General features: G+C 39.9%; 1 protein-coding gene across 1 annotated transcript; it reads left to right on the top strand.

Moving 5' to 3' along the window:
- The first annotated feature begins 1824 nt into the window (after positions 1-1824).
- On the top strand, positions 1825-26109 carry LOC121388188. The gene is made up of 6 exons (XM_041519456.1): positions 1825-1846; positions 11351-11373; positions 11825-11959; positions 17123-17321; positions 19699-19944; positions 23058-26109. Exons 2-6 carry the CDS (start codon positions 11353-11355, stop codon positions 23141-23143), a joined length of 687 nt encoding a protein of 228 aa, XP_041375390.1. The 5' UTR covers positions 1825-1846; positions 11351-11352; the 3' UTR covers positions 23144-26109.
- The last annotated feature ends 290 nt before the right edge of the window (positions 26110-26399 follow it).

Below are 26399 nucleotides of genomic sequence, written 5' to 3'. Positions count from 1 at the left end.
ACAAATCCCATGCCTCGACTGAGATCCGAACCCAGTACCTACCAGCCTGTAGACCTGTTCAAGCAAGAGTGCCGGGTTCCAAATAGGAAGTAAAATATGTCCTGCTGTTACTTCAGTGTCCTGCTGGAAAAAAAAGAAGGCCTTTTGGTTTGGAATGGCATGTGAAAAAAATGAGAATCGTGAGCTAAATAGTCGGTGAGATGATCGTACGTAAATCTGTCTCTTAAAACAGCACCAGCGATGTGTTGGTGGTTTTAGTAGCATGAATGAATGTTTAACGACACCCCAGTACAAATAGGTTTTAATAGGTTAAAATTTCTATTTTACCTGCTAGATCTAAACTATGGACTGCGTTTCGCTCTTCGCAAGCCGCTGTTTCGAGTTCTATTGTCCGAACCAAATTGTTAAAAACTACGAACAATTACTCTCCTACCTTTAATTGCCATTAGATTTCCTCCAAAGTTTGTTCAGACAGAAATCTTGAAAAAACCATTACAATGACACAGATTCCACATACCAGATGATAACTATGTCACCAATATCGACTTCGCTGAGAGCGCATAGGGCAAAAAGCATGTAAGTTTGTGCCAGCTGCCATTTTGACTTTTTATGGAATATTCTTCAAGAGGGGTGAAAGGATAGGACTTAATCTAACAACATCATAACATGTTATGATATAAAAGCAAACGTGATGACGTCATATTATTTATTATTATTTTTTATTATTATTGTGGGTTTTTTTAAATGATACCACTAGAGATCATTGGTTTCATATTAATTGTGTCACATACTTTGGAGGCTTTCACCCCTCTTGAAGAGTATTCCATAAACAAGCAACATGGCAGACGGCAGAAAACTGCATGTATTTTTCCCTGTGCAATCTCAGCAAGACGATATCGGCGACATCGTTGCAGTCTCGTGTGGGGAATCTGTACATTTGTAGTGGGGTTTTTGCGATTTGTGTCTGGACAAACTTTGGAGGAATAATAAAATTAATATGACGTCATCACGTTTGCTTTTATATCATAACATATTATGACGTTGTTAGACTAAGTCATATCCTTTCACCCCTCTTGGAGAATATTCCATAAAAAGTCCAAATGGAACCGGCACAAAATTACATGCTTTTTGCCCAATGCGATCTCACCGAAGTCAATATAGGTGACATGGTCATCATCTAGTATGTGGAATCTGTGTCACTGTAATGGTTTTTTTCAAGATTTCTGTCTGGACAAAATGTAGGTAAAAATTAACGAAAAATTAAGGTAGGAGAGCAATTTTTCGTAGTTGTTAACATTTTGGTTCGGACTTTAGGATGTATTTTAAAATATATTGTCTGCTCCCTAAACCTCTCTTAACTTCTTTAAATTTTACCCATTATGTTATCATCAACTCAGCGTCTCCAAAATTCATATTTGAACCCCTCTGTCCCATTTTCTTGTTACATAGACTTTAGAACATTCATTTTTGTTCTCAGTGATTCCAATGTGTTAAGTACGTCGTTAAATAAAACATTCGTTCATTCATTCATTTTTCCTTCCTTCCTTTTGTCCTTCCGATGCCATGCCAGACCCAACGACAGTTGTCCTTCTTGTCGCTATAATCCGCCTGCAGATGGCAGCACGTTTTTAACAATGAAGCCCATAAACAAACAATCCACTCTCTCGAATGACAGCCGAGCGACACTTCCCATTAGTAACCCCGTCGCAAGGGTAAACAACTGTGTCGAGTAGAAACACATCCGACAGTGTATCGTCACACTAGTACTGTCCAGTAACCTCCACTCATTCTCGGTCTTGTTTTGGGGTTTATTTTCCACCTGAGCATACCTGGAGAAATCGAACAGGTGAGGCTTGCTTGTAATTTGATATTTCTGCCACAGATTGCCTTTTATTGTCTAGATCTTTATTGATTAACTGTAACAGAACAAGTTCTGCCGCTATAAAATGTTCAGTTTTCGTGTTTTAATGCCAGAAAATGTTCGTATGACAATACTATGGGGGGGTGGTGGATATGCATATAGAGTTTTATTTTAGTTGTGTCAAGTCGGTCTGCTAAAATTATAATGAATTATCAGGCGTGTGTGCTGGGAAGGGGTGTGTGGGTCGAACCCTCTATAAACTAAACTCGCCTTTAAAAGTGTTAGTGTCTGTATGTGTGTGTGTGTGTGTGTGTGTGTGTGTGTGCGTGTGTGTGTGTGTGTACATTAGTGGTTAAACTTAAAAAAGAAGAAAAAAAGTTGTTGCTGCTGCTGCTGTTGTTGTTGGTGGTGGTGGTGGTGGTGGTGTTTTTGCTAAACGAAAAAGTGTGTGTGTGGGGGGGGGGGGGGACATTTATATAGATTGTCTACCGGCGTTGAAAAGTGAGGGGGACGCGTCCCCCACCGATCGACGCCCATGGACCCCCCCCCCCCCCGCATACATTCCTGCACACGAGCTTGATTGTTTTCTTTAACTCCAATATCCATCCATTCTTTCATTCATTTATTCATTCATTCATTCATTCATTCATTCATTCATTTAACTCATAATTATTTACTGTTATAATATGAAGTCTGTATTTAAATAACAGGGAGTCTGCTACCCCACTCAACACCTGATACCTGATTTTAGAAGGGGCTGTTCGATAATTACTTAAAGCAAAATCATTACTACCATTCGCCATAACTCTGTTTATTAATGTATTCTGAATGCAAATACCACGCATTCCATAATACCCCAACCGACCCAAACGTTACGTAATTGCTGAAGTCTTTATATAGTTTAAAATATCCCTAGATCATTTTGAAATCTGTAACATAAAAACAGTGAATTGAATTAATTTTACAACGGAATATATTATAACTGTTTTATTTATTTATTAAAATTTACTGATATTTTAGTTTTTATTTCTTAGCACCAAACTGCATGTCCGATTTTGTCATATGCAAAAAACCATTGCAGCGCTCGAAATATAGTCCTATTTAGGAAAGTTGTCCACGATATTATTTACTTTACAATATGTCGCAGTACATCTGTACACAGCAAATATAAAATAGGATAGCAAATCTAGGTTAGCTTAAATCATAATTGAATGGCTACCAACAATCGTCAAACTGTAATGCTACAGCGCCTCAATACAAATTATTAGACTATTATAATATAGATATATACGTGGTAAAATTTGTGTTTAAATAAATAGTAATACATTTGTTAATCCGGCCTACATATTTAATTAAGTTTGGGCTGGGGAGAGGGACATTTGTGTAATACTATTTTCATTTCAACTTATTTTCGTGCTTATATCCAATTAAGGTTCAAGCACGCTGTCCTGGGAACATCTCAGCTATCTGGGTTGCCTATTCAGGACAGTGGGTTAGTTGTTAGTTGGTTAGTGGCTAGTGAGAGAGAAGAGGGTGCAGTGTCCTTACACCTACCCATTGAGCCCTTAAGAACTCGCTCTGGGTTGGAGTCGGTACCGGCCTGCGAACCCTGTACCTACCAGCCTGTAGTCCGATGGCTTAACCACTTCGCCACTGAGGCCGGTTGTGTTATACTATATATACACCAACCACCCATGAAACAAACGTATTTAAACATAGGAGAAAGGTGTGTCAGGCCCACCAGGCATAAACTAACAAAATTACATTGCCTGGTCATGTGATCAATTCTGGTGCATCCGTTATCTCCTGCACTCTCCAACCCTACCGTGATCTATCGTACAGTCCTGAGCTTAGACCTCGCCGTTTTAATGCACATGGTGACCTCGCTATTGTATCACCCAAACAGAACCATAATGGAGGGAAATCCATGTCAACCCGCTCGACAATTTTAGTTTTTTTAATTATGGACCGTCGCCATAATTCAATTAGTTTTACAAAATATCAATAAGTGGAATATGGTGATTATATTGATGGTTGAATAAAGTACTTTTAGGGACAAATCAAATATAAATAAAACTAATTTTGTTGGGCCATTAAATAGGTTAAGAGTCTGTGATAATATGGCTTTAAATTAAGGAGAGCTATCACTCCCGTTCCCCATCACTCCCCTGAAACCGGCTCAAGGAGAGTAATATTTAGCTCTCTTTATTATGCGAAATTATAAGATATCAATGTGGTAGTATCTTAAATGGCTCCCCATTATCTAATGTAGTGTAGCAATTAATTACTCCACTAAAAAAAAATAAAAAATAAAAATAAAAAAAAATAAAAATTTTTTGAGGTCTGTTATCTATAATACCTGATATTTTGATGTGTGCGAATCTTCTTGCCAGCCCAACTATTTAACTACCTTATCCCTATCATAACATAATCAGGGTGTATCCTGTAGGTACTCATATTACCTCGGTTTGATCGCGGTCGTGTGTCGTAACTAACAGAAATACAAACCAAGTGTTTCAATCACGCCTGGCTGATCTCGGCATTTTTAATTTAATAGCCCTGGCCAATTAAATACCTGTTTACGGAATGAAGAACTGTTCTATATTATAACGACGCGTGCACTCAAAGCATTTTTAATTATAATATTATCGCGTCGGATCACTGGGCCTTGTTTTTACGAAGCGATCTTAGCGCTAAGATCACCTTTTGTGCATACCTGCCTAATGTACTTAAGGTGATATTTGCACTTAGGTCGCTTTGTAAAACGGGAACCTTGCTGTGCACCACCGACCTCAACTCAAGGATGAATATGTATGAGGGTTGTTTTTTTACCAATAGATGTAAACACACACACACACAGAGAGAGAGAGAGAGAGAGAGAGAGAGAGAGAGAGAGAGAGAGAGAGAGAGAGAGAGAGAGAGAGAGAGAGAGAGAGAGAGAGACACACACACACACACACGCACGCACGCACACACCAGGGGCCGTACGCATGAGTAGCGGATAAAACAAAAAAGCGGATAGCTGCTAAACGCCCCTCGTGCATACGGCCGTTGATGTCGTTCCCACGGGCCTGCGAAGATATGGTTAAAAACCACACAGGTAATAAAAGGAAACCCGCTGCTGCCACTCCTTGGGCTACTCTTTTCGAGTAGGGGTATTTTATATACATCATCCCAGTCAGGAGTGTACACATTCTCTCTCTCTCTCTCTCTCTCTCTCCTCTCTCTCTCTCTCTCTCTCTCCTTCTCTCTCTCTCTCTCTCTCGCCTCATCTCTCGTGGTGTGGGTGTTGTCTCTCTCTCTCTCTGTGTGTTGATGTGTGTCCCTGTCATCTCATCTCTCCTCTGCATCTCTCTCTCTCTCTCTCTCTCTCTCTCTCTCTCTCACCGTCTCTCGTCTCTCTCTTCTGTCTCTCTCTCTCCTCTCTCTCTCTCTCTCATCTCTGTGTGTGTTTCTCCTCTCTCTCTCATCCTCTTCTTCCTCTCCTTCTTCCTCCTCCTCTCTCCTCTGTTCTCTCCGCCTCTCTATATACATTCCCCTTTCTCTGTGTGTGGTGTCTCTCTCTTCTCGTTCTCTCTTCTCCCTCCCTCTCCATCTCTGCCTCTCTCTGTCCTCTTCTCTCCGCTTCTGAGCTCTCCTCTCTCTCTCCTCTCTCTCTATCTCCCCTTCCCTCTCCTCTTTGTCCCTCTCCTCCCTGGCCTCTCTCCTTCTCTACTCATTTCATGTTCCTTGCTTTGTCAAATACTCACCTCTTTCTCTCCTCTCTCTCTCCCTCTCTATCATCTGTCCTCCCCCTCTCTCCCCTCTCTCGGATTCTTTCTCCTACCTCTCCCTCCCCTCCTCTCTTTTCTCTGTCCCCCTCCCCCTGGGTCTTTAGGACGTCTCTCTCCCCGCCTCTCCTCCCTCTCTCTCTCTCTCTCTCTCACTCTCTGTTGTGTGTGTGTGTCTACCTTCTCTCCTCTCTCTCTCTCAACTGCTCTCTGTTACACCTTCTCTCTATTCTCTCCCATCTCCTCTGTCTCTTTCGCCTCATCTCTCTCTCGTCTCTCTCTCCTCCCGCCTCCCTTTCTACAACCTGTCTCCCCTCTCGTGCTCTCTCTCTCTTTCCTCCCTCAGTCACTTCTCTTCTCCTCTGCCCACTCACAAATTCTCTTTCCTCCTGTGTCTCAATCTGTTGCTGTGTGCTTGTGTGTGTCTCTTCTCTCTCTCATCTCTCTCTCTCCTCCTCTCTCCGTCTCTCTCTCCTCTCTCCTTCTCTCACTAACTACCCCATCTCTCTATTTTATCTTTTTTTCTTCTTCTGTTTTCTTCTTTCTTTTTTTTTACACTTTAAAATGTTACATTTGGTTTGAATTGCAATTTTTTTTTTTTTTCACTGGACTGGGTACCACTCCCGCCCCCGATGTCTGCATATACTTAAATATAGAAATAATTTTTTTTTTAAACTCGTCACAACTATCCCCATATAAACTGTTATTTGCTAAAACTCTCTTAAAAAGAAATTAATATCGGTGACCTCTCCACGTGTTCTGCATGTTATTATATACCCTCAATAAGACCTGAATAGCATTCAGTCGGCCTTACATACCGGAATAATGTCATCGTACCTTTTCAACCATGTTGGTTTAACACATAGGCAGAATTTATCTCTTTTGTGCATGTTTTCAAAGCCTTTGCGCATGTTTTCAAAGCCTTTGCGCCTGAACGTCTCGGTCTGACTATGTTATGTTTAGCATATTGAAATGTTTTGTTAGACATATAAAAAAAACAACCAACCCAAGTCTTCCAGATCGCTTTGCATAACAGTCTTTCTCAAAGGCTATCCCACGCTAAAGTACCGGCTGTTGTTGAAACCGACGTTAGGCAACCGACCTCAGTGGTGTCGTGTGCCCAGGACAGCGTTCTTGAACCTTAATTGGATAGTTGAATTCCTTGGATAGACGACAGGGCTCGAATTTAAGAATTTCTTACCTACGTCAATGTTTAACGGTTAATGTCATTGACATAATGCTCACCAATGGAAATTTTGAAATGCGGAAACTTCCAAGTGTGTTGACACAAAACAAAAGTTTGTTTTGTTTAATGACACCACTTCAGCACATCGATTTAATAATCATCGGCTATTGGGCGTAAAACATTTAGTAATTTTTACATATAGTTATAGAGAGGAAACCCGCTAAATTTTCCCCATTAGTTGCAAAGGATCTTTTAAAATTACATGCACCATCCCACAGACAGGATAGCACACATAATACGGCCTTTGATATACCAGTCGTGGTGCATTGGCTGGAAAGAGAAATAGCCCAATGGGCCCTCCGATGGGGATCGATCCCAGACCGACCGCACACCAAGCGAGCGATTTACCACTGGGCTACGTTTAGCCCTGTAGTATTGATACAAGTATCATGTATCGTAATGCATATTATTTACATTTTTAATTATAATATATCGGTATACCGTTAATACCGCGTATCCCTACTAATGGTTGTTACAGCCAATGCTCCACGACTGATATATTAAAGACCGTGGTATGTGCTATCCTGTATATGGGATAGTTCATAAAAAAGATCCTTTGCTACTAATGTAACAATGTAGTGGGTTTTCTCTCAAAGACAATATGTCAGAATTACCCAAAATTTGACATCCGATAGTCGATGATTAATAAATCAATGTGCTCTAGTGGTGTCGTTATAAAAAAAAAAACTTCTAAAACGTTTAACGCTCGTTCTGGGTGGGAGGTGACACTGGTGTGCGGACCAAGTGCGTTCCAGCCACCGAAGCATGTCCTCCTCCACTGAGACACTGTGTGGCCGGCCTTGACGTGTGCTGCTTAAGACATCGGACTTAAGGAGGGGCGGACCGGCCTCGGTGGCGTCGTGGTTAGGCCATCGGTCTACAGGCTGGTAGGTACTGGGTTCGGATCCCAGTCGAGGCATGGGGTTTTTAATCCAGATACTGACTCCAAACCCTGAGTGAGTGTTCCGTAAGGCTCAATGGGTAGGTGTAAACCACTTGCACCGACCAGTGATCCATAACTGTTTCAACAAAGGCCATGGTTTGTACTATCCTGCCTGTGGGAAGCGCAATTACAAGATCCCTTGCTGCCTGTCGTAAAAGAGTAACCTATGTGGCGACAGCGGGTTTCCTCTAAAAAAAACCAGTGTCGGAATGACCATATGTTTGACGTCCAATAGCCGATGATAACAAAAAATCAATGTGCTCTAGTGGTGTCGTTAAATAAAACAAACTTTATTTTTAAGGAGGGGCGAGACGTAGCCCAGTGGTAAAACGCTCGCTTGATGCGCGGTCGGTTTGGGATCGATCCCCGTCAGTGGCCCCATTGGGCTATTTCTCGCTCCAGCCAGTGCACCACGACTGGTACATCAAAGGCCGTGGTATGTGATATCCTGTCTATGGGATGGTGCATATAAAAGATCCCTTGCTGCTAATCGAAAAGAGTAGCCCATGAAGTGGCGACAGCGGGTTTCTTCTCTCAATATCGGTGTGGTCCTTAACCATATGTCTGACGCCATATAACCGTAAATACAATGTGTTGAGTGCGTCGTTAAATAAAACATTTCCTTCGGACTTAAGGCTGGTAGGTACTGGGTTCGCATCACAGTACCAGCTCCCAACCAGAGCTAGTTTTAACTACCCAGTGGGTATGCGGAAGATCACTTACCCGACTTCTCTGTCACTAACCACAAACCATTAACCCACTGTTCTGGACAGACAGCCCAAAGAGCCGAGGTGTGTATGTGTGTGTGCCCAGGACAACGTGCTTGAACCTTATTTGGATAGAAGCACGAAAATAAGTATAAACAAACGACACGGTGTACGTCGCGTGTCATAAATTGAGCGTTCGAGTAAAAATGTGTTGAGAATTCTCAACAGGATGGCCTCAAGCACTTGGATTATCTGAAATAATTTTCTTATGAGCTTCTAAACACACAGGTACGATCACTTAGCATTTAAACGTGACAGTTTATGGTCTACTGTACTCATTAATATCTCAAAAGTAAGAGATTGTATGTCAGGGTATTTTTGTATTTAAGCGTTTTAGGGTTGCGTTTTTATGTCCCGTTTCACGCGATTTGAAACAGGCAGCAAAACAAAAACATGCTGCGTTCAGGGCTCGGGGGGGCCCGTTCACGAAGCGATCTTAGCTCTAAGATCACCTTAAGTACAGATGCTTAGGTACAGGTACAAATAATTAGCGCCAGGTCAGGTCAGAGTTCAACGTGCACGTTCAGAGCAAGCTGTTGTAGCGCACGCCTGTCCTGGGCACAGGTGCCAGCCTCGGCCGGCTCCTCCGTCCAGGACAGGAAAGGGGTGGGGCGGGTTGGAAAGGGAACCGCCTGCACTGGCAGTAGCCCGAGTACTCTGACTGTAAGAGAGCTAGACTGACATTTGGACATAAATACGCTCTCATTACAGAGATCAAGCTATGTATTTTTTTTTTTTTTTTTTTTTGGCAAAAAGTTGTCAAAGATTTCCGCTCTAATACCACAACAATCCTATGTTTGACGTCAAATACCTTTACATCGATCATATTTAGTTGATTGATTAAAAAAAAAATCAGATATTAATCACTAATACACACACTACAGAAAGAAACCCGACAGCACCCACATTCAGCTAAGCTTCGGCAAACTCCGGACAGCAGAATTCTAAGTTCGCCGACCTATATCGTGATGTTGCGTCACATGATCGCCCACTCAGTCATTCCGTTTGTTTTGTGTAACGACACCACTAGAGCATATTGATTCATTAATCATCGGCTATTGGATGTCAAATATTTGGTAATTTTATCATAGTGTTAGAGAGGAAACCCGCTACATTTTATCATTAGTAGCAAGAGATCCTTCAAACAGTTAAAAAAAAAAAAAAAAAAAAAAAAAAAGGCTACATATAGTTTTGGAATTTAGTATGCCGAGTAGCTCGTTAAGGGGACTTAGTGGGTGAATTAGCGCCAAGTACAGGCACTTATGCACTTAATTAGCGCCAAGATCTTTTTTCCATAATAGGGCTCGTTGTCCACTGGTCACGTTGACCTGACCTCAAATATAGGAATCTCATGCATAGGCGTACGGGGTTTTTTTTTTTTTTTTTTTTTTTTTGGGGGGGGGGGGGGGGTGTTTTGTTTGTTTTTTCATATTAACATCACTGCGAAACAATGGTTGCAAACTATTTTTACATGGATTACAACTAATTGTGCAGTTAGAATGATGGAATTACTTGGTGAAAAGGCTTAAGGTTAGCACATTTTGCCCGAATATCTCTCTCGTTTTCGCCCGAATTTGGGGATTTGCTCCAACACTAGGGGGACAGTTGTTTTATTTAACTAGACACCACTAGAACACATCGATATATTAATCATCGGCTATTGGATGTCAAACAATTGGTCATTCTGACACATAATCTTAGAGAGAAAACCCACTACATTTTTTTCCATCAACAGCAAGGGATCTTTAATATGCACCATCACACAGACAGGATAGCATATACCACGGCCTTTGTAATACCAGTCGTTGTGCATTGGCTGGAACAAGAAACAGCTCAATTGGTTCACTGGCGGGGATCGATCCTAGACCGACCACGTATCAAGCGAACGCTTTACCACTGGGCTACGTCCTGCCCCTTGGTAAAAAAAAGAGCTATGGCCTGCTGGGAAAAAACAATTTATGGCCTGCTGGGAAAAAAGATAGCAGGGGGTGAGGTGATGGTTTGGTATAATATAAATTATGACCTCTGAGGTGGATTTTAGAGCATGGAGGAATTACAGAATTATGAGCTAAATGACAGATGAGATAATCGTACAAAGATCTCTCTCTTGAAAACAAATTACGATTTTTTGGTGGCTTTAGCATGTGAATTTATATTTCGAGCCCTGCCGGTGTATATTTCGTGTTGGGCCAAAGGCCACTGCGCACAGTACGCATGTGCGTAATGCAAAAAAAAAAAAATTAAATCAGGGAATAGGTCGAGGCTGTCTGTAATTCTATAAAATATTCTCTTAAAATTGACTCGAAAAAAGATAGAAAAAAAATGCCTCAGAAAAGGCTCAGAATGCATCTACAGGCGTCCTGAGTTTCTCAAAATTTTCACGGGGGGAGGTCCCCCCGAATTCCCTTTCATTACTACATTTTGCACATAATTTTTTTTTCTTTTTAATGTTAATTCTCAATCTCAGTAGTACTTTGTCCACTAATACTAGAACAAATCAAATTACTGAAATTTGCTGGCCAGACGAAACAGCAAGTTCTATCACATAATGACACATCGCCAATAGCAGGCATGGCAGTATTTTAACATTCGATTTCCAGTTAGTGGCTCGTCGAACTTTGATCGGGTGAGATGCTATTTGGTATGTTGCTACTTGCAACATGATAACCAGACACTCCGTTAGAGGAACACAAACATTAAAGAGGTATGAATGAATTTGAGGTGTTAAACAGTGATAACAACAGTCTTATTGTTTTCTTTCAGAAATGCCTGGAAATAAAATAAAGGTAAGTTGTTTTTGTTTTTGTTTTTTTAATTGTATTTGACGCAAAGGTAAGTATTCTTTGAAATAGTATTTGATGTAAAGTAAAGTATTCCTTGAAATAGTATTTGATGCAAAGGTAAGCATTCATTGAACTAGTAATTGATGTAAAAGTGTGTGTGCGTGCGTGTGCGTGTGTGTGTGTGTGTGTGTGTGTGTGTGTGTGTGTTTTCACTATTGGAATCTTTATGTTGGCTTGTTGTAATGGGTTTGGATAGAATTGGGAAAGGGATGGGGTTTGTTTCTTCTTGTTTTATGCTGGGGGAGGGGGGGGGGTGTTCTATGTGTTTTCTGTAGGCATTGATGTAATTTAATGTTAGTTATGTGTGACTATTTCAGCGCAGCACGGCGGGCGAGTGCCTGGTGTTTTTCGTGCATTGATGTAATTTAATGTTAGTTATGTGTGACTATTTCAGCGCAGCACGGCGGGCGAGTGCCTGGTGTTTTTCGTGTACCGGTGTGAGTACGATCAGCGGGTACGCAATGCCATCATCCGCTTCAGTGGCAGAATCAAGTCGTATGGAGGAGAGAAACTCGGAATCGCAACAGACGTAAGTCTCCTAGCAGGTTATCAAACACACATTGTCAAAAGCATGTAATGTAAAAACATACAATATTATTATATTATTTGGTGGGTGATTTGTTACTTGTTTGTTGTTGTTTTTTGTTACTTTAGTGTATTTAATGATACCTCAAACGTACGACTATCTCTGTGTGCTCGTCATTTGCCCAGCCAGTATTAAAGGGACATACCTTAGTTTTTAAACACAATGGCATATTTTTTTTACTATTAGAGCCGTTTTTTGGTAACTGAAATCATACTTTATTAGATTTTATTGTTTAGATTATATATTTACGTATCATCCTGGTGTTTTAATATCACAAAATGCATTTTTAATCAGTGCTCTACAAAGCGAGTAAAATACTCGCCATGGCGACTAAAAACATTTCCTGGCGTCTAAACAATAAAATCACATTCGCCAGTTGGCGACTGTCCAATAATATTACTTTAATCTGTAAACAAAACTGGACATCGGAAAACACAGTGGACCAGTAGAAATTTGTCTTCCATGAAACGTGTTTCCTATCGGTAGTTTGTTTGCAAGATAAGTTTGAGACAAGAAAATCACTGGCGTAGGAAGAGGGGTGTGGGTGGGGGGGGGGGGGGGGGGGGGGGGGGGGGGGGGGCAAGGGGATATGTGCCCCACACACACACTTTTTAGATACTTTGCTTTTTATTTGCTTTATAATAGTGTAAGTGTGTAAATATAAAATTGTGCCCCTACTCCCCCCCCCCCCCCCCCCCACACACACACACACGTACACGTTTTGGCACCTTCCTACGCCACTGGGACTATGAATAACGATTTTCCTGTAATAAAGAGTAAACACGGTGACGTTAAGGGAGGTAATACTTGGTTATGATGTTATCTCCCTTAACTTTCCCTCCACGATAACCGTAAACGACGTCTCCAGTCATGAATGTTGTTTTAATCACGTCGAAAGTCATGTTCACCAGTGGAGGATGAAAACATGTTTCTATTTTCATGACTGGACTTTAGGCGGCTTTAAAAACACTACTATTTACACAACAGTATTTATGGATTTACAAGGCAGTATGTGACGAAAATAAATATTATTTAAACCAAAAGTAAGGTAGCCGATTGGTATCTACTAGTAACACGTTGAAGCCTGGTAGATATTATTTTATTTTATTTTTAATGAGTACTGCAATTTAAATGCAGTGCCATTAAAATAGTAATTCGCTTAATTTCGTTTAATAAACTTATTGGGTACGGAATTTGATAATGCTAATTGACAGTCGTTTACTGACTTGTAATTACTATTTAACAACCAGGAATTACCCCCTTCACGAGTTAATTTGAATGTCGTCCTAATAACAATTACGGCATTAGTAATGTGCCATATAATTACAAGTATATATTAGCTGGCTACTAAATATAAGTGGCTGGCGACTAAAATATTATACTTTACTGGCCAGGGAAGAGTAAATTTGAACTTGCTTTGTAGAGCACTGTATTAATATTTTTAAAAACGCACTGAGAGGTAAGAATTATGGAGTCGAGTTTTAGTCTCTTTTTTTTTAGAAAGTATTTCACCATTTCAAAGTCACAGACTCGTGTTTCACTCTATTTTAAGTTTATCCAAATGGGTCACAGGTTTGTAGATTAACTAAACTTTCTGTTAATTTTCACGGGTTGAAACTAGGGTCTGTCTCTTTAAAATAATGTTTGAAAATTGTCTGATTTATTTTATAATGTCCCAGAAGTCCTTTTCAAGAGAACATTATGGTTCAAAAGTTTAACGGCTGCATGGCATGTACTTCGTTGTACATTAAATAATTTGTCCTTTCCAGCTTGCCTGATTTTTGCTAATTCATAAAATGCGAATTGCTCAAACTGCAATAATGACAGGACCATATGCCATTTATTGACAAAAAGCTGAACATTGTTATATTATTAAGCTACATACCCCCCCCCCCCCCCCCCCCCCAAAAAATGTGTACCTTGTACCAGAACGGGCGGAACGTAGCCCAGTGGTAAAGCGCGAGGTCGGTCTGGGATCGATCCCCGTCGGTGATCCCATTGGGCTATTTCTCGTTCCAGCCAGTGCACCACGACTGGTATATCAAAGGCCGTGGTATGTACTACCCTGTCTGTGGGATGGTGCATATCAAATATCCCTTGCTGCTAATCGAAAAGAGTAGCCCATGAAGTGGCGACAGCGGGTTTCCTCTCTCAATGTCTGTGTGGTCCTTAACCATATGTCTGACACCATATAACCGTAAATAACATGTGTTGAGTGCGTCGTTAAATAAAACATTTCTTTCTTTGTACCAGAACGTAAATGCAATATGTTCTTAAGTCTTCTATCGTTTTCACACTCGTGATGTCCATATTCAAAAGCGCCTAATTAGTAAGTGTTATTTACACGGATATTACCTTCATAGCATACACGGTTACTTCGAGTCTGTCATGGCCAAAACCATTTCATATGGTCTAAGTAATTATAGCTTAATGAGCCTTTACGTTTCATATTAATTAAAATAATACGTGTAATATAACCGTTAACGGAAGAACCAAAATGCAGAACGGTATTAAAATTGTGTAGATAATTAAAAACACGAACACTATCAATAATTTATATGCACATGCCATGTTCCTGTCCACTCTGCAAAATAATAGCATAATAATATATATATAAAAGTATTGATCGACTGCCCGCAGACTTGTGTAAGGTGTTTTGAGTTACCTGTTCTAAACTTGAAAGTGGTCAAGAAGTTTGTGTTGTTGTGTTTTTAGTGTCTTTTCACAAGGCCCAGATTTTCGACGCCATTTTAGCGCTACGATATGGTAAAACCGTCGTAGGCAGTGGTCCTCATCCAGATGGCCTCAGATTAGTTATCTTCCCATTTGGTTGTCCAAATTCCGGAAATTTGTCCGCGCAAGTAGTCTGCTGTTTGACTGTGATTATTTCATGGCAGACAGCTATGAAGTGGCAACTATTTGAGCATGTAGTTTGTAAACATGTGTAACTTGTTGACATTTAAGACTTGTTTGTGGTAATTCCGGCCCATGCAAAAGTAGTGTATTTTGTGTAAAATGGGTGTACTCCGTCCAGTTTAGAGGGTGTGTCTGTTTAAACCAATATGCTGGGAGAAAGAGCTGGACAACAGGGGTTGTCCTTTTCAGGGTATGTGTCCCCCAGGCAGGCAAAGGTACATACAAAAATCCACGGGCCTGCTGATACTAATAAAAATGTTATAGCCACTAAGGCTATATAGAAACATATAGCGAAATTAATTGTCGTCTGTGGCCAGATATCTACCTGGAAATTAATGTAGCACCATTTTAATTATATTGCTGTGTCAAAAGGGAGCCTAGAACCAAGACATTGAATGCTTTTACAAATTCTGTATCTACTAAGTATTTACTCAGATGGTATGAATACATTACTTGTGAAAAGCACATCAGTGTGATTCCAGCTCGATAGTTAATTACCATACCTTCTCATGCATGTTTACGGTTTCTTGTCTTTTTCTCTAGAATACATTACTTACTGATGTAACGACAGTGTCACTTGCTGTCAATCTTTTTTTCTATGTACAGTCCTATGTATACACAGGGCATTCATTTCAGTGGTGTGTATCCACGAACTAGTCACAAGTACTTGCTATGTACAAGTCACATGGTCAATACTAGGTGGTGCTTAATTAATTTCCAGGGCCCCGTTCCACGAAGCGATCTTAGCACTAAGCTCACCTTAGTGCATTAGGTAGCTATGCACTTAAGGTGATCTTAGGGCTAAGATCGCTTTGTGGAACGGGGCCCTGGTGTCTATTTCACATAATTTAATATCCAAATGGGACTTTTTATGTACTTTATGCCCTGTCTAGAAGTGCGGGATCGAGATACCCCTACGCTGCACCCACTTGCCATCCCTAGATACTCGGCTTGCAGCTTTCAGACTGCATGTTGATTTACCACAGGCAAACTACACTTGCAAGTCTCGTCTAGACGACGGAAATGAATTTCATTTTTAGTTTTAGATAAAGTAAAGTTTGTTTTATTTAACGACGTCACTAGAGCACATTGATTTTTTTATCTTATCATCGGCTATTGGACGTCAAACATATGGTCATTCTGACACTGTTTTTTTTTTTAGAGGAAACACGCTATCGCCACATAGGCTACTCTTTGACGACAGGCAGCAAGGAATCTTTTATTTGCGCTTCCCACGGGCAGGATAGCACAAACCATGGCCTTCGTTGAACCAGTTATGGATCACTGGTTGGTGCAAGTGGTTTACACCTACACATTGAGCCTTGTGGAGCACTCATTCAGGGTTTGGAGTCGGTATCTGGATTAAAAAAAACCATGCCTCGACTGGGATCCGAACCCAGTACCTACCAGCCTGTAGACCGATGGCCTAACCACGACGGCATTGAGGCCGGTGGGTTTTTTTTAGATGTGTTGTATTCAAGATGGCTTCATTTCCAATTCGATTGAGCCTTGATAAATCGATCAATATTTCGATAATTACTCAGAATTTCCCTCTGCTAGGCTTCACGATCAGGAACTATCAACGGAAATGAAAATGCGGGGTTCTATTGGAACTGCGGAATTTCCGCCGACAGATTACGGAAATTTGCCGATGAATGTTGACTCCATCATTGCGTTAAATAAAACGTAGACGGTATCCTGCCGTCATTGTGACGACGTATGGGACGTCAATTATTTAAAACATGCATGCTTTTGACGATGTCTTGATGGAAAATAAACAATTAAAATCATGTTATTGAAAACGTGCACGTAGTAATGTCAAACCAGTAGAAGTCTATAAGTTTTTGGTTTTGTTTTGTTTTGTTTTGTTTGTTGTTGTTTTTGTTTGAGGGGTTGGGGGAGGGGTGGGGGGTAACCCATTGGCGGGGATCGATCCTACAACCCATCGGACTTTAGACATGCACTCTTCCATTGGGTGGAGACAAACATTAACGTAAAAAATAGTGCAATGTGCATGGTATAGTGTGCATTATAAAGGTAATCATGATTTAAAAAAAAAAAAAAAAAAAAAAAACACATTTTGTGTTACTTCCTGTTGCACACTGGTCAAAGCAGAAGCCACGAGGTACATGTTTTCTTTCTACTGTAAGCAGTCACAGTGTTTGAGTTCGAAAATGGACTATTTGGCAGGTGATGGTCCTGTGCGCTCCAGATGACAGTCCGTGGAAGAACCGAAATGACTGGTGCGTGGCCCTGCTCGGTTTCCCCAACCAGAAGTCGGCCAGACTGTGGTTCATCAGCGAGCCCGAGATCAAACAACACGACTTCCCGCCTCCGTCTGACGGGTTTCTCATCTTCTCCGTCCGAATCCGCTACCCACCCGTCACAGGTAAACAATGAAGTTTTTCTCACTATCGACAAGTCATTAAACAAATATCTCACAGTTGGCATGTCAACAGATCACAGTTATCTTCCCATTTGGAAAATCCGCGTATGTAGTCTGTTTGACTGTGATTATTTCATGGCAGACAGCTTTCAAAACGAATCACTACGCATTTTGACATCGATTACAACTAATATTGTGAGTACAATGGTATAAAGACATGGTGAAAATGTTTCAAAGTAACGGTTTTTTGTGTTGTTGTTGTTTTTTGGGGGGGGGGTAAATTGTCCTGAATGCGAAGATTTTCTCCAACATGGGGGTGGGGGCAATTCACGTCCTGCCCACCACCGCAACTTACCCCATTTCATAAGCATATGTCATCGCTGTATGGAAACACAAAACAATAGTCAAAAGACTAGGCCACATAGTAGTAATAAATAAGTTAGCTGTTATTACGTATAACGTTCTGTTGAAACGATGAAGATCCGAACAATAAAAGTGCATTCACGATATCTGACACAGATCATCCTGCACATTATGTAACGTTGAACCATCTATATTACATGGAATGGGCCTATTGCAGGACGTATGACGTGTTCTTAAGACTCGTCACTCCCCATCCAACACCAAGCCAAATGCATCACCCTAACCTCACTCATGCTTCTATTAAAGAAATTCGTGAACTTCCCATGGTATCTGACCACACTGTCCTTCATTAGTTTCGTAAAATTGTTTATATCTAGCAAAAACTCGTATAGTATTCTATATTTCTTACACACCTGTTGATTTGAACACCATGTGTTATTTTTGGTAACACATAGTTGTGTACACACGTACGTGTGTTAACAATTTCAAGACATACGATTGGCTGCTCCTAGGTTATGACTTGGGCCCAGTTCCACGAAGCGATCATAGCGCTAACATCACCTTAAGTGCATATGTTGTCTGTGCAGTTACGGTGATCTTAGGACTAAGATCGCTTCGTGGAACGGGGCTCAGGTCACCAATGCCATACGTCCAATAAAAAACAAAAGCACGGTGGAAATCGATTACCTTGTGACGTATAATTTACATAGCAATCATGTGTCTGTGACGCGTAAGTCAGCTACAAGTGCAAAGGGCTGTAAATATCTTTTAGTCAATAAAGATGTTAAAATTTGCTTAAAACCTGATTTTTGAGGATATGTCAGAAATAGAATAATACATTTGCGTCCGTTAGATAGCATTTATCTCACAACTCGTTGTTTTAAAATGTATTTAATGTTATTCTCGATTTATCCCATCTGCTATTTAACTCATGATTCTGTGATATTTTAATTCCATAATAGTATTACTACTCTTAAAATACATGTCAAAGGTCATAACTTCACAAACTATCCCAAACCCTCCCCCCGCCCCAACGCTGTCATATTTACAGCAGGCCACATACATTGTTTCTTAGTAATACCTATTTCTTTTAACCTGTATTTTAAAGGGACACACCCTAGTTACGGCTATTTGTTAACCATTACGGCGTTGTTTTTCGCTATTAAACTCCATTTTTCACAAATAAAATTGCACTTTACTTACATTTTATTATTTAGAATACACATTTCCATTCACCTGAAGTGCTTTTTGGTAATCCTGATGTTTGTAAAACCACGAAATGCATTTTTTGCCTTTTTTCACAAGTCGTTCTGTCGAGAAAAAACCGTTAAGCAAACGAGGTCCAATCTATTTTTAGAGGGGATATTTCCATTTCAATGTCACAGACGTTGGTATATCACGTGACCGTTATCATTTTGGTTCGGTTTGTTTTCTCGTGCACGGTTCGCGCAATCAACATCCGATTTTTTGTTGTTCATTTGTGAGATTTTTCTTCACAGTTCGTGAACATTTTCAGTAACAATAAAGTTCAGACAAGTAAGTGTCTCAATACAAAACGTTACAAACCCTTAAAACCAATAATTTTGCTAAGTCTTACGATATCTGGAGAGGGGATACAACCAGGACAGAACAGTTGGAACATGTCCAGGAGAGGTGAAACGAACGCACCCCAAGTCTGTGAAATTTGTCGTGACGTAGGCATTGTTGTGCTTCGAGCGACATCTACCGGTGACATCAGAATACTAACTTTCAAAATTATTTCAAGCAATTGGGACATGGGGATTCCCATGGTATTTATCGATATAAAACCTGCTTTTTCACTCCATTTGATAAAAACGTGATCTAAGTGTGTTACAGGTTTGTAGATTAACCAAATTATAATTTATTTTCGCTGGATGGAACTAGGGTGTGCGGCTTTAAAAACAAAAAATTAAAATAACAGCAGGCCATAGTTTACTTCCTATCTTGAGCCCTGTACTGAAGTACTGACTTCAAATACGTGATGTTCGTACTTCAGGCCGTCTGACGTTCTGCTGGACAGAGCTGTCTAGCATACGATCCAAGGGCGAACTTCAGCGCGACTACGTCGACCCGATGGCGACATTGATGGACCGCCACAACATTGACCACGGCCTGGTGTTCATCAACGACAAGGACTGCGACCAGCTCGACCGTCTGCGTGACTGCTGGCTGCCTTACCACGCCTACTACCGCCTAGACGTGTACGACTCGGAGGATGAAATATGCAGGTTTTACCAGTCAGGTGAGTAACAGCTGGCTGCCTTCCACGCCTACTACCGCCTAGACGTGTACAACTCGGAGGATGAAATATGCAGGTTTTACCAGTCAGGTGAGTAATAGCTGGCTGCCCTACCACGCCTACTACCGCCTAGACGTGTACGACTCGGAGGATGAAATATGCAGGTTTTACCAGTCAGGTGAGTAACAGCTGGCTGACAGCTGGCTGCCTTCCACGCCTACTACCGCCTAGACGTGTACAACTCGGAGGATGAAATATGCAGGTTTTACCAATCAGGTGAGTAACAGCTGGCTGCCTACCACGCCTACTACCGCCTAGACGTGTACGACTCGGAGGATGAAATATGCAGGTTTTACCAGTCAGGTGAGTAACAGCTGGCTGCCCTACCACGCCTACTACCGCCTAGACGTGTACGACTCGGAGGATGAAATATGCAGGTTTTACCAGTCAGGTGAGTAACAGCTGGCTGCCCTACCACGCCTACTACCGCCTAGACGTGTACGACTCGGAGGATGAAATATGCAGGTTTTACCAGTCAGGTGAGTAACAGCTGGCTGCCTTCCACGCCTACTACTGCCTAGACGTGTACAACTCGGAGGATGAAATATGCTGGTTTTACCAGTCAGGTGAGTAACAGCTGGCTGCCCTACCACGCCTACTACCGCCTAGACGTGTACGACTCGGAGGATGAAATATGCAGGTTTTACCAGTCAGGTGAGTAACAGCTGGCTGCCCTACCACGCCTACTACCTCCTAGACGTGTACGACTCGGAGGATGAAATATGCAGGTTTTACCAGTCAGGTGAGTAACAGCTGGCTGCCCTACCACGCCTACTACCGCCTAGACGTGTACGACTCGGAGGATGAAATATGCAGGTTTTACCAGTCAGGTGAGTAACAGCTGGGTGCCCTACCACGCCTACTACCTCCTAGACGTGTACGACTCGGAGGATGAAATATGCAGGTTTTACCAGTCAGGTGAGTAACAGCTGGGTGCCCTACCACGCCTACTACCGCCTAGACGTGTACGACTCGGAGGATGCAATATGCAGGTTTTACCAGTCAGGTGAGTAACAGCTGGCTGCCCTACCACGCCTACTACCGCCTAGACGTGTACGACTCGGAGGATGAAATATGCAGGTTTTACCAGTCAGGTGAGTAACAGCTGGCTGCCCTACCACGCCTACTACCGCCTAGACGTGTACGACTCGGAGGATGAAATATGCAGGTTTTACCAGTCAGGTGAGTAGCATGTCGGAATGTAGTCCAGTGGTAAAGTGCTCGCCTGAGTCGGGGATAGAACCCTATCTGTCGGACGGCTCCAGACCGACTGCGCATCAGGCTTTACCACTGGGCTAAGTAGCTAAAGAAAAATTGAACAAAATTTGGCATATCTTATGTGTTGCTGGTCGCGGTCTTTGTAATAGCTCCTGATTAATTTTATTGTGACACCAAAAAAGATACCAGATAAGTGACATTAGTGGAATGTTAGAGGACGGTACGTAGTTCAGTGGTAAAGTGCTCGCTTGATGCGCCGTCGGTTTGGGATCGATCCCCGTTGATGGACCCATTGGGCTATATCTCGTTGCAGCCAGTGCAATACGACTGGCATATCAATTCCGTGTGTTATTATGCCTGTGGGATGGTGCATATAAAAGATCCCTTGCTATTAATGAAAAAATGTAGCGGATTTCCTGTCTAAGACTATATGTCAAAATTACATGTTAAACATCCAACTGCCGATGATTAATAAATCAGTGTGCTCTAGTGGTGACGTTAAACAAAACAGACTTTGAGGTGAGTAGCTTCTGGCCCGGTGCTTAGAGTTTAGACTGAAGACTCTAAGACTATAAAGTCCGAGATTTTAACATCATAGCAACGCCATATAAACTGCATGAGTGTGACGTCATTAAAGATTAGGATCGAGAATGTAAAGTGTTGTAAGCAGGCCCCAGTTAGGTGAGTAACACCAGTTAGGCGGGCAGCACAATTTAAGTGAGTAGAATGATTTACGTGAGTAGTACCAGTTAAGTGACTAATTTACTAAGGCAAACAAAATGTTTAGCAATTTGGCACTAGGCCTACTGTATAATCCATTGTAGGTTACAACCTACATTCAATGACGCGATACAGTGGCGGATCCAGAAAATCCATTTGGGGAGGGGGGACAGTGACATGAGGTGGAATGTCAAGGGAACTTTGGGGAAGGTTTGGAGGGGGGATCGTAAAAAAAATAAAATAATAATAATATATAATAAAATTATAACTATCGCAAAATTTAGGGGGGCGGGCCCCCGACCCCCCCCCCCCTCCTAGATCCGCCTCTGCGATAGTTACGCATTTTATGTTGTATTCTTATGTTACTTACACTGACAAATGATGCATCAGTTAAATTCAGTGTTTAATTTCACTTTGAAAATCCCTTCTGGTTTTTTAGCACATTTACCAAATTGCTAAACATTTTTGCTGTAGTATAGTTATACTTCGTATTAGCAAAAAACAAATGTAGTGGTTTTTGCATTCTGGTTTGTTTACAAGTGTGTTTGTTGTTGTTGTTGTTGTGGTTGTGGGGTTTTTTGGTTTTGGTTTTGTTGGGGGGGTTGCGGGGGGGTGGGGGGGATATTAGCAAAATAAAACTTTACCCAGGTCGTCATATAAAACACTAAATCAAATGAGCGTAAGTTGTAGAATCAGCCAAAATAATACTGTTCATCAATCTTGACGTAATGCAACTTATAGACAACTTAAATGTAGTTAAAAATTGCACTAATGTGCATCCTAACTAACTATTGTTGTTTGCTATTTTTTTAGTTTATTCAATAGCGTGTAACCATTGTTGTGTGCTCAGTTAATCACCAAGAAAAAAATCACACAAACGTTTTTCGGAATAGTCTGCTGTACGGTTCTTTAACGCCATGAAATATGACCGACTTGTATGGCCTCGCTAAATTCTCTAAACTTTTATGCTCGCTAACATTTCCAGATTTAAAGTATTTTTTTAATTTATTATAAGAAAAAGATTGAAAGTATTTTTCAGTTATGACTGTACTCTGGAGTAATAAAAAATATTACTATAAAAAATTTAATTATTATTATTATTTATGTTGTGATTTCAGATGATGCCAAAAATCTTGTTCAGGTTAGAAACAACTTGTGCGCCACGACTCAAGTGGCGTTTACCATCGACCCCAAGATCTGCTAGACACACTGCATCCTCATATCACTGTTACTGGGACCACCATGACCTGCACTGAACCTTTACCTCTGACCCTGAAATCTGCATATCCGTCAGATACGTTTTATTGCCAACTATTCAGTCATAAATATATAATGCCTCAAAATCTGCTTGGGCATTTGATCGTTATTTAGTGTTGATAACTAGATGTCATTATAGTTTGTACTTATAAAACTTTTTTTTAAGAGTTCGGACTTTAAAAAAAAAAGTTTTTATAAGCACCAGTCCAAAATCCACATTAAAGTTCTTCTTTCTGGACACATACCTTGTTAGTACCCAGTCTAAGACTAGCTGTTATTCGAAAATGTCAAATCACTTTTGCAGAATGTGCCAAGCAGTTTATTGTAAACCTGCTTCTTATTTTTGTTGTATATTTTATTTATTACCTGTAACCAAAACCTGGAGAACTGAATTAACATTAGTTTAGTGCAATAGCTTACTTTGTGTGTTGTATAACGTATACATATATATGTACGTGAATATCTATGCATATAATCATATTACTGTGCTAAATTAAATGTTGTCTTTCAACGTTTTGCTCTACTACAATACGTTTTAATAAGAAACTTAAACATGTTTTATGCTACACTTAAGTATGTCCCAGAAATATTGCTATGTGTAGCTGGGGAGTATCTTTTTCTTCTTCTTTTTTTTTTGGGGGGGGGAGTAGGGTAAATTGTTTTCCTCCTTTTTTTTGTGTCTTCTTGAACAGACAGCCAAAAAACGTTTTAATCACGAATTTATCATGTCATTTAAGACTGAGCAGCATTGACGAAATTTTATGACATTAGTATTATATTGATGTATATGTAACAAACACTATAGATCTAATAGAATTAGTACCATGCCAAAATGCCTTGTCCCTTTATCAGCATTAATATATACACATGTATATATTTATTTGTTTTTTTTATTATTATCCTTTATTCACAAACTATGTTTATTTGGCAGACAATATAGACCGCACTTTAATAAATAAGCCACGCTATGATGCATGTCAGTTAAAAGTAGGAGGTCGAATTTGCATTCTCTATGTTTAGTACAATTTGTGTTGCCAAATTATAGATGTCAAATTCGGGTATTTTCATGTTTGCTACATTTTCACAAATTATTAAAAAATGGTTAAAATGTAATGTCAGCTGTTCTTGTTAACAAATATAATGTTATACGTATTTTGTACGAAATATATCCATAGGCGGCCGGTCTACGAATATATATTACCTTGCATTTAAGACGATATTACATGCATGTAATTCGAGTAATATAGAATATATACTTCAGATTTTAAAATTTTATAGGGATGTTTGTTTTTTGTAGTTTATTGTGCACGTACCCACCCACCCCCACCCCCAACACTCACTCCCACACCCACCCACCCCCTCCGGTAAACATAGGACCTGCTTCCTTAGTGATTACATCACGTTTTTGTTTTTTTGCCGTGGTTTGGCGTCTATAGATCGAAGGGACAAGCATCGATTTGTTGGGTCTGACCGCTGCCTTGGAAATAATCTGTCTGCAAATGGCTCTATTCATTTTGTATGAGTATTTCCAATTCAAGAAATCTGTGCGAATACTCGATCGATTTTCGTGGACGCAGTTTGTGTCTTAAGCGCCACGAAATATCTCGGTATAATTCGGCACTTAAGACTAGTACAGGTTATACAGCAGATGTCATCAGTTATATATGGGCATCTGGGACCCATTTTACAAAACATCCTACGCCTAGTTTTGAATCTAAACGTAAATCTACATTTAAAAAAACAAAACAATTCTTATAGTTATAAACTGTACAAATAATATAGTTCGAAATATACATAAATCTTTTATTCGTTGATTTTTCCCGTCCTTGTCGTAAACCATTGTTTGTAATGATGTCTTATATCCTTGAAACATATGTCAAACGCATGTAACTAAATGTACGACTGCTAAGTATAAACGTAGACTCAAGTGGCGGGGGTGGGGGGGGGGGAGGGGGTGGGGGTGTTTGCGGCGAAATTAGACGGTCATCTGTTCGTTTGAACATTTAATCTGTACTTCAATATTTAATCTTGTTTCTATTTCACTAAAGATACTTCATTCTTTCTTTCTATTAAATAATGTTATACTTCATGAGAGAAAAACAAAATAGTACTGCCAAGTAATTCTTTTAAAAAATAAAAAAATAAATCCCTCCCCCAATTTATCAGATTGCTCTTTTCACTTGCTACATAAGCTATGGTAACCATATAATGACAGAAACGTTCTGAAAAACTAATAATTATAATAAGTTTATATTTCTTGTTAGCTTGAATTTTTACAAATTAACATCAGTGAAAAACAAGCTAAATAATAATTTTTAAATAATAATAAATAATAGTGAAATAAAAATTATAATAAAGATAAAAAGCGAAATATATATATATATATTATTTATTTACGAAATGTCTCCAAAAAATATTGCATAAATATTATGTAAATTCCAGTTTCATTGCACTTGTGCCACGACCAAAACCATCATCCTACCAAACTCGATTTGCCCTATTAACACCTTTATTTTGTTTCTCCTTTAAGCCATGAATTGAGAAAGAAAGAAAAAATTATTCAGTATTATATCTTTTTATTACTGGTTTATTTATCGTGCTATTTTATTTTTATAAGACGTTTTATATCCAGATGTCAAAAAAGTTCGCCATTCGACAAAATCATTATGGGTGTACGCTTTACCTCCCTTGGATGGATTTTACGACTGCCACAGTGAAGATACTTTGGACGACCAGTTCTCTTTATTATATCTCTTTAACGAACGATATTTAACACATCCGTCCATCTCTCAGTTCTTGGTTGTGTTTTTATAGCATTCACAATTGTTGATCTGTTTTTTCCTTGTTTCTGTTATAATATTTAACTTTATTGTAAAATAAAACTAAATATGTTAATAAAATGGTTAACTGAAATTTTTGTTGTCATGTTTTGTTCGTGGACCTACAGTAGATATTTTAAAATAAGTTAAAAATAAAAACTCACATATTATTTATAATCATTATGATTACCTTTTCCATTTTTTTTTTTTTTAATATTTTTTTTTTTTTTTTTTTTTTTTTTTTTTTTTTTTTTTTTTTATTTATTTATAATCAGGGATGAGATTTGTTAGTTGTATTTTAATTTTAACTTATCCGTTCCCTTTCAGAAAGTAGATTTTTATCTTAATTCATGAAAAATGACCTTGGTATTTGGTTTGCCTATA

The sequence above is a fragment of the Gigantopelta aegis genome, chromosome 14, assembly GCF_016097555.1.
Source record: "Gigantopelta aegis isolate Gae_Host chromosome 14, Gae_host_genome, whole genome shotgun sequence".
Classification (NCBI taxonomy): domain Eukaryota; kingdom Metazoa; phylum Mollusca; class Gastropoda; order Neomphalida; family Peltospiridae; genus Gigantopelta; species Gigantopelta aegis.
The sequence above is the reverse complement of the archived record's forward strand: the minus strand, read 5'-3'. Positions and strand labels throughout refer to the sequence as shown.